This window comes from Rousettus aegyptiacus, unplaced genomic scaffold (assembly GCF_014176215.1).
Source record: "Rousettus aegyptiacus isolate mRouAeg1 unplaced genomic scaffold, mRouAeg1.p scaffold_m13_p_4, whole genome shotgun sequence".
Taxonomy (NCBI): domain Eukaryota; kingdom Metazoa; phylum Chordata; class Mammalia; order Chiroptera; family Pteropodidae; genus Rousettus; species Rousettus aegyptiacus.
In genome coordinates, this window is record NW_023416307.1 from 119,892,493 (window position 1) to 119,902,256 (window position 9,764).

Below are 9,764 nucleotides of genomic sequence, written 5' to 3' on the forward strand. Positions count from 1 at the left end.
ACGGGAGAAGCTTGAGCACCTATCTGAAACTTCAGGAATCTAAAGATACCAACACAGTCCCAGCGGGAAAATTTCCTAGGGATTCAGTGTTCCGAGGCTCCCCTTTCCCCGCTCGGAGCATAGATGGTACCATCCGGAAGTCCGGGCGGAGACTGCGGCTGCGCTTCTCGTGAAAGGGCAGGCGTCGCGGGCCTGGCCACTTCCGTACTTCCGCTTTCCGGCCCAGCCAGCGCTCGCAATGGTGAGAGAGCCGGGCCCCTGGCCAGAGACCCCCCCCACCCCCACCCCCCACCTCGTTCTCCCTCAGTGCAGTGGGTCTGGGGGAGATGCAGCTTTGCCGCGGAGAGGCCTGTGGCTGAGGGTTGCTGGGGAGTTGGAGGCACGGTGAAGCTGGGAGAAAGAGGGCGGGGTATGGTGTCGAAGTGAGGAAGGGGTGAGCGTGGGACGCTTTCTTAAGAAATAGGCCTGGCAGCTTCATGGTCTGGCTTTCGAGACAGGGAATGCTTTTCAGGTATGGAGGAAGCCGGAAGTGGGACTTCCTAGGCTCGTGGTAGCGGGCATGTAGGAGGGCCACCTCCCTACCCAGAATAGAACTTTACTAAATATACTGCTGTTGTCTCCTGCCTTCTTGATCCCACAAGATTCCCAAGGGAAGCGTCCACACTTCCGTACCCTACTCTTCTCCTTACCCCCTGCCTTGCTTCTACCCTGCTAAAGTGTCTCTTTTATGCTGCCTCTATCCAAGTCCCTTCCTGGTCAGAACTCAGCAGCGTTAGCCTTACTATAGTATGTAAGATTTAATACTGCTGAGCCCTCAACTCCTTGGATTTTCTTCCTTTTGATAAATGTGGGAGTTGAATGATACCTGTCTTGTCTCCTGGCTTTGATGACCTTGTATATTCTGGTAACTCCTGAATTTGCTTTCCCAGCTTTCAAGGTTTGCTTGGATAACTTGAAGACACCTTGACATTAGACCTCCAGATCAAAACTCCTCTTCTAAACTTGCTCTTCCTCTTTTGTTCCTTATACTGGCCATACCTCTCGATTTTTAAAAAATCTAGTTTATTGATGTATTACATGAGACCGTGTCTATTTTATTTGTGGAAGGGCAGGCGTCATGGGGATGGTCACCTAAAATTCACCCTTTTCGGGTTTATCATCTATGAATTTTGACAAACACAATCATGTAACCACTACTACAATCAAGGTACAAAACATTTCCATCATCTCAAAATGTTCCCTCAGGTCCCTTTGTAGTCAGTCAGTCCTCTTCTCTACCCCCTACTCCAGGCAGCCACTGATTTTTTTCCTCCTTTAGTTTTGCCTTTTCCATATTGTCATATAAATGGAATTGTTCAGTATGTAGGCTTTTTAATGTGGCTTCTATAATGCATTTGAGAGTCATCCATGTTCTGTGTATTAGTAGTTATTTCTTTTCATTGCTGAGTAGTATTTCACTTTATGGACCATAGTTTTTTGGGAGGTGTTTTTATCCCACGATCATCTACATCTTACATCAGTCAAACCCCCTGTGATACACTCTGCTTGTCCTCCCCATAGCCCCAGTCCAAGCTCACACCAGCACTCCTTAAATAACATTCCATCTTATCTCTCACTTCCTTCTCCAATCCATTCTTCACTGAGCCACCATGCAGCTGTAGTCATGTAACTTCCCCCTCAGAAAGCCCCAAAAGTTCCTTATCACCTTAAAAAAAAAAAAAGCTAAATTCAGTAGACTGGCTTTTGAGATTCTCCATGAATCTCCATGCTACTATTGCAGCCTCAGCTACTAAATCTAAAATATTTCCCATGTACAGCAACATTGTATTCATTACTACTTCTGGAACACTTAATGCCCTTTTGTGTTATCCTAACCTTGTCTAAGTTATTACTTACATTCATTCTACAGAAAATAAGACACTATATATGTTAGATAATAACTGAGCTAGGTGCAATGTATATTTGAATAAAATAGACATGGTCTATTGACCATGAACCTTACGGTCTAGTGAAGGAAAAATTACTAAAGATATATGAAAGCTGTATCATTATAAATTATAAGAAATGCTGTGAAGGGGAAGTTAAGAATGACTTCTGAGGAAGGAAGAGGCCTTCCCTAAATAAGCTGAGGTCTGAAGAGAGGATAGAAAAGCCTGCAGATAGATGGTTTAGCATGTATGAAATCCCAAGGTGAGAAAACTTAGCTAATATAAGGAAATGAAGATAAGCCAGTGTAGCTAGAAGCTGATCCTTCTAGTGGGAATGCCCTTTTTCTTCTCATTGTAAATTTCTCCTACTCCTGTTTCCATCTTCAAATCAAAGCCAATTGCTTCTGCAAATATAAATGTAATTACAGTTGTCCTTTATATTGTAGTTTCATAGCACTTAGCTCAGTGCCTGGCACATAGTAGACTTACCCATTTGTTGACTCAGAAGACAGATTGAGAACAGTCATTCACCTGTATGATTCTAGACTGGAGTTTCTCAACCTCAGCACTATCTTGGGCTGAAATAATTTTTTGTTGTGTGTTGTAGAATGTTTAATGGTATACCTGGCCTCTTTCTGCTCAATGCCAAAAGCATCCCCATTCCAAGTTGTGTTGGTTAATAATGTCTCAATGTTGCCAAATGCCCCCTGGCAGGCAAAATGGTCTTCTGTTGAGAACCACTACTCTAGACTTAGAATGGAAGGTACCTTGAAGGACTAGTCTTTTCTTTTTACTTTGGTGTCTGAGAGTCCAGCACCAGCAGTATTGCCTGACTCCTGTGTAGCTGGAGCAAGTGGGTTTGGTGAGACAGATTCTGATCCTCCCTTGGGGTTTTTCCTACAGACTGCCACTCTCCGTCCTTACCTGAGTGCCGTGCGGGCTACGCTGCAGGCTGCCCTCTGCCTGGAGAATTTCTCCTCCCAGGTTGTGGAACGACACAACAAGCCAGAGGTGGAAGTCAGGTAGGGAAGGAAAAGGTCAGGGTGGGAGTAATGAGTGCAGCCCCAAAGATGGCTATTGTCTAGAAGGTGCCATGAACTTCCATCCTAGAACGACAACCATAGTTCACATGTATGGTCTTGCTGCCAATGGTTCCCAATTTGGAGTTCAGAAAATAAGGTCAGTGGGTTGACAGGACAAAACTCAGGGGAGAAGCTACTCTGGAGCCAAGATTGCTTGACACAAGTATGAATTCTCAGAGTAGAGCTGTTCGTAAAATAGCTCCTGTGGCATTATTGAACCCACTGGTAGTTAAAGGAGAGAATAGAGAATTTAGTTATCTGATGCCATCTCCAACTTTTTCTATTTTAAAAATCAAGGATTTTTTTTTTCTCCCATCAGCCTAGACTCTCAGATTTCCTACTCCAAATATTCTGTATTTTGGGTTATATTCTCTTATCTAGTTTATATTTTGGAAACAAATGATACTTTTTCCCCTTTAAAGTTTAATATGAGATATATAGATATAGATATATATCTATATCTATATCTATATCTATCTATCTATCTATCTATCTATATATATATATATGTAACTGAGATATGTGGTGTTATCACACCATGGTTTGAATTTTGAAAAACTGTCAAGATGTTAGCATGTGCCGTATTATGCTACTTAATATATTTGATCTCCACAAGGCATTTGAAAGATGATAATAGCTCACAGATACTACCACCACAGTTAATTAACATTATATAGATATAGGGATGCAGAGGCAGCAAAATGAGAATTGGGCCGAGAGGGGTTTTAGTGCTGAGTAAGTGAATCATTCTGGATTGATAATTAGAGGATGCTAAACTGTTTGATTTTAACTTGTCCTTATCTCTAAGGCCACCTCTCTCCTCATTCCCTAAATGGTGTGTGGGTTTGCTGTTAGTTATTAAAATAAGAGCTGTCATTCGTAAAGCTCCTACCATGTGCCAGGCACACTATTGGACACTTGACCCTTTTTGATTTCTCTCAGACCTCGCCAGCGAAATAAGAATCAGTCATTTACAGATGAGAAAATTGAGATTTCAACAGGGTAACTTGTCCAAGGAAAGTAAAAGGAAGCTGGATTTCAAAACCTTTCACCGTGATTCCAGAGCCTTGCTCTTTTCACTGGAGAACATGCTCACTGTCCTCCCTCCCCCATCTTGGAGCACGCCTGCTTATGAATCTTCTATTTCATGGACTCTGGTCTCAGAAAGTGAGTCCAGAACCTGCTGTGGGGTGTCCATGAGCATTCTGTTCCTCTGTAATAAAGAAGACTTCGTGACATTGTGTTTTCAGGAGTAGCAAAGAGCTGCTGTTACAACCTGTGACCATCAGCAGGAATGAGAAGGAAAAGGTTCTGATTGAGGGCTCTATCAACTCTGTTCGGGTCAGCATTGCTGTGAAACAGGTGAGCTCACCATGAAGTCCTTGCTTCCACAGGAGGCCAGGGATCCCCATCTGAAAGATCAGGGTGCAAGGAAACATAGGCTCTGTTTTTTTTAATGTACCCAGGAAATGATTTGCCAAACTCAGCCAGTCATTAGAATAAAGAGCACGCAGCCCCATCTTCTAGGCCTTGTTATAGATTAGAAATTAGGAAATATAGCAGCCAAGGCCATGGGCCAGTGTGATGTCAGGTCATAGAACCATTCCTAAGGAATGAAAAATAAGTCCAGTTCAGAAAAATAAAATAGTACCAGTACCAATTTGATAGCTCTAAATCCTGAAAGTGAAATTTGGGGTAAAAAACAAATTACAATGTTTTAAGTTTCATCAGGCAACGTTTTACAAATGTCTGACATTTCCACCACCCTCATGATTTTTGCCATATTTATGCATGTACCACCTGGACAGTTAATAGGTTTCTTTAAATTGATTTAATTTCTTTTACTTAAATTGGGTTGAAAAAAAAAACTTTATGCCATAAGTGGAAAAACCATCACTTACTATATAGAGGTTAAATCTAAAAAATAAACGTAATGAAAGAAACAATATTATTAAGTTCAGACTAGGTACTGTTGCCTACAGAAAGCTCTAACCCTGGGGCCTGCTCTCTTTGTTAAAGGAGAAGATTAACAAGTGTTGGGGTGTTCAGGACATAACAGTACCTAGCTGTAAAATTCTTCCTTTAGAAATATTGAAAGTTTAGCAGAGAGAAACTAGAGATTGGTATTCAGTGTTATTATAGTGGAGGCCACCTAAGGTAATCTCTGATAGCCCAGATGGGGTGTATCACAAACTCTTGAACATGCAGCACTAGTGAAATGAGAAAGGGAAAGGCAGCTTCAAATGTGGGTGTGGACAGACTCGGGTTCACCAGAATTAGCTCTCTGGAGTGGGCAAAGATAATATCATTGATAATGCCCTGTTAAGTTGGAGAGGCTCTAATGTTGTAGACCGTCCTTTCTATTGGTAACCAAGTACCCCATATTTCAAAGTTCAGACAATGATTGCTCCCAATACCAAACCCCACTGCCTCCAGTGAGCCTGGGGGAATTTGGGTCAGAAGACCAAGCTACAGGTTTCTGTTGACCTAGGGTGTCAGCTTTAGGGAAACTTTTCTCCTTTGCCCTCACCAGGCTGATGAGATCGAGAAGATTTTATGCCACAAGTTCATGCGCTTCATGATGATGCGAGCAGAGAACTTTTTTATTCTTCGAAGGAAACCAGTGGAGGTGAGACTGGGTGATTCACATGTTCATAATACCCAGGATTCTATCACTGAGTCCACTGTCACTCACCTAGGATCATTTCTAGAACTGGGATTGCTGCTTCTCCAGCTGTAGGGCACCCACCCCCTGTTTGAGCTGAGAGTCAGCCTTCATTTCAGCTACAGTGGGAGTAAGGGGGATCAGCTTTGGAGAAGTTGGGTCTACCTCAACTATGAAAAGGCGAAAAAGAGGAGACACAGTGCTCATCTTCCCAGAGCCTATAGTCTAGCAGCAGAAAGGACACAATGAATCAGAAAGCCTGTATAAGCTTTGTTGCCTGCTGATTCATGGTCTCATGGCTATAGTTGACATTGGGTCGGTTGTTGCCTGACTTGGTATTTGAGTCCTCTCCACAGGCTCCCTGCCAGATTGACTTAAAATATCCCCAGTGACCGAACAACTATCACACAAAGCAGCATGCACCATCATCAGATACATTAGACATGTTGTCCTCATCCTGAGTTAAAATCTTTCTCCTGGTTCTAGATTTAACCTCTGGGGCCACCCAGAATAAATAAAATTGCTCTTCCACACACAACCCATCTGATAGTTAAGGACTCCATCCCTTCCCTCTCTCATAGCATCTCTTCTCTCCAGACTAAATGTTCCCTGTTGTTTGAATTCTTCTGTAACAAGATTTCAAGTCCCTCATTCATTCTCCATTCACTCATTTTTAAAGCAATTCTTTGTGCCACAGATAGTCTTCCAGAGATATCTATGTACACAAAATTACCACCTGAGTTCAGTTCCTTGGACCTAACATAGACACCTCACCAGGTGTATAGCTTGAGAGAACATCACAGCCAGCTGGAAGCATGTGGCTGAGTGAATACAGAGGACATGGCCTGCTAAGTGCTTCCAGGATACTGATATTCTCCTGTTTCTTCTCTTTTTCCTCCTTGCTGTCTTCCTTCTCTAGGGGTATGACATCAGTTTTCTGATCACCAACTTCCACACAGAGCAGATGTACAAACACAAGTTGGTGGACTTTGTGATCCACTTCATGGAGGAGATTGACAAGGAGATCAGCGAAATGAAACTATCGGTCAATGCCCGTGCCCGCATTGTGGCTGAGGAGTTTCTCAAGAATGTAAGTAGGAGCCTTCCTGGTCTGTGTCCAAAAGTAGAAGGTGTCATGGGTTGTGTTGAGAACTTAGCATCTGGCAGGAAAGCGGTGCCAATGGCATGTGAATATTTACTGAGGCCTCTAGGAACTCTAGTAGGTGGCAGGTCAGCTGTGTGCCTTGATGCTGGAGGACCTGAGGTTCATCTTTGAGAACTACTGGGCATTTTCCGTTTCAGGATATCTGGGGGATACCTCTCTTAGTCTTTCATGAGGACTTAAATGCTAACCTCTGCATCTCAAAACACACACACTCCTTATCTATGTCTAGGCAAATTAAACCCATATGTGAATTTTTAGGAATATAGGATAGTCATAGTGTAATTTCATTTTTCAGACACACAAGTATTTTCCTTCAGTGTCTGTTTCTCAGGCTTAATGTCAGGATGTCTTCAGCCTGTTTTCCATCATTTCCTGGCTTAAGTCTTCCAGATCCCTCTTCAATTGTTTGTGTCTTCCAACTGAAAGGACTGCAGTTCTCCTAAAAGGAGGAATTTTAAACATTGGCACACTGATAACACAGTTGTTCTTGTTTAGATAATCAGGACATGACTCTATTTTTTCTTTTCCATCTTCCAAACAGTCTTTGGTTTGTTGACATATTCAGAGTTGATTGTGATCCCTAGATGGTAGATTTAGTGTTTATTCCTGCCAGTGCATACGGATCCAGCCCAGAAGGCACACAGATATCTAAAAATGGAAATTACACTCGCTTCCCCTGGGCTTTAATTATACTGAGGGCAGCCAGTATACAAAGTAGCTATAATGTGCCCACAGGGTAGCACGCTTATTCAGATCACACAGGCTGTGGGGTTAGACCACCTGAGTGTAGTCTGGACTCTCCTGCCTACTTGGTCATGGTATGGAACTAAAACTCAATTTCCTCAGCAGCAAAATGAGGAGACTGTAATTAATACGAACCTTTCAGTGTGGTTGAATGTTAAACAAGGAAATGAATAGAGCATATCACTTGGCACATAGTAAGAGTTCTGTGTATTGTAGCACTGAAGTTTTATGGCCTAGGCACTTAGGTGGTCTATGGATTCAACTGTGAAGAAAAATATAGTTCTTGTCCCAATTTAATATATAGATCATTCATTCAACAGTCATTTAGTTTTTATGATAATTGCATTTCTATAGTTACACAGCTAAAAAAATCACATTCACATGTCTTAATACCTAAAACAACCTTTGAGGCAGTTGTTATCCCCATTTTACAGATGAGCAAACTTGGGCTTTGGAAGTTAAGACACCTGCCAAGGCTCCTCAAGCCAGTCAGTGCCAGATGCCATGAACTTGGAGCTAGGTTTCATACCCAAAGATCTAGGGTAGTACCATGGCATCTGGCAGCGGTCACATACTCACATGCATACAGGGGTTGGCCAGGTAATGTACATGAGGGAAGTGGGCTAATGAGCACATGCCTTACCTAAAGAGGATCACTATCACATAGCTTCATCTTCCAGCTTTTTAAAAGAATCCCCAAATCTGAATTTGTTTATATATGGAGTCTCCGATATTTTCAAGGTTGGCAAATAATTCATATTCTTTGAAACACTTTGTGAACCAAACAGTGCTCATCTTCGGGCTGAGTTCAGCCTGTGGACCATTGATGTACAGCCTCTTGTCTGTAAAATGTCCAGGACTATTTTAGGCACCATGGAGGATCCTCGATGGCAGAAAACATGTCAAAGGCCTGTCTTGGTTGGAAGACCACACAGAGCTTGACAAAAAGTACACAGCCATCTGAGTCCTTAAGCCCTTGCATCTCTAAAGAAAGCAACCTCCAGGGCTTTGTAGTAACCTCCATGACACAGCCAAGGGAAGCTGTGGAAAACCTATAGGGCCCTTCATTTCTTGGCCTTGTCTAGTGCTAGGTTTAGGGTCAGTGCTGAATGCTGGATGAATTAAAAAGAGCATGCCCACAGGGTGTCCTGGGACCCAGCCCTGCCCCTCAGAGATGTGAGCACAGTGGGAGCTTTCAGGTCAGCCCTCCTCCCCTGAGCAGGCCTGCCAGGATACAGCAATAACCATTTCACCTCTTGATTTTCTTGACAGTTTTAAACCATCTGGGTGGAACTTGTGGCCTTCCCCCTCAGACTCCCCCGTGTCTCTGCGAAGGCGTCCTGGAGTTACTTCTCAGAGCGGCAGCGGAAGCAGCGGAGAACTGGGTTAGGGTGGGCATTAGATGTGGGAGGGGGGGTGGTGCGCTTGCTAGCTGGCAACAAAGCAGCAGTGGACCTGCCCCAAGGCCACATGTGCCTGGTCAGGCTGGCTTCTGATATTCAGTCCCCTGGGCTGGGACAGATTTTTTTTTAACGTCTTGAAATTTAAACTGTGCTTGTAGGAGACTGTAACCTTTTTGTCTTTTTTTTTTTTTTTTTTTTTTAAAAACCACCTCCGCCTCCAGTGGCTATGACTGGTCCCAGTGATTGTACGTTATTGGTCGCTGTGGCCTGGGCTGGCCTGGAGCCAGAAGGCGACTACTGTACCTTCCCCCAAGCCACCCCAGGTGGGAAGGAGGGAGGTTTCAAACTTCAGTTCCTCTCCCTAGCCCTCTTACACTCAAGCCTCCTCAGGCACAGAAGCGGTGGCCTGCTTCCTAAGCAAAGACAGTCACCCAGCACTGGTTGGGGACATGGGCTGAACTGGTGGTCACCAACTATGCCTAGAAACTAGGGCCAGAATGCCAGGCAACCTCTGGCCCCAAGGGCCGCTTCATTCCCTCCCAGCTGAGAGGGGCCGTTGTTTCGCCTTGTTTGTCAATGCAGTGCCTGTGCTCGAGGTGGACAGATGAGTCCTAAGAGATTCCCTGCCAGGGCCCTCTCATCCACTCTGGCTTCTCTGCTCCCACGCTTGCTGTACCTTTTCTTATGTCTCCTCCCTCCCCTAATTAAAGTCTCTTCTTGCCCCTTGGGGCTGCATGAGGTCCGTGCTCTGTGTGCATATGTAAAAGGAGGGGAGGT

The 9,764-nt window shown here is 43.9% G+C and overlaps 1 protein-coding gene across 1 annotated transcript; it reads left to right on the top strand.

Annotated features, from left to right (window-relative positions):
* Positions 1-115: 115 nt before the first annotated feature.
* ARPC4 (actin related protein 2/3 complex subunit 4) lies at positions 116-9,725 on the top strand. Its single transcript, XM_016134470.2, has 6 exons — positions 116-241; positions 2,832-2,950; positions 4,261-4,372; positions 5,544-5,639; positions 6,595-6,765; positions 8,857-9,725. The coding sequence occupies exons 1-6, from the start codon at positions 239-241 to the stop codon at positions 8,860-8,862; spliced, it is 507 nt and encodes a 168-aa protein (XP_015989956.1). The 5' UTR covers positions 116-238; the 3' UTR covers positions 8,863-9,725.
* The last annotated feature ends 39 nt before the right edge of the window (positions 9,726-9,764 follow it).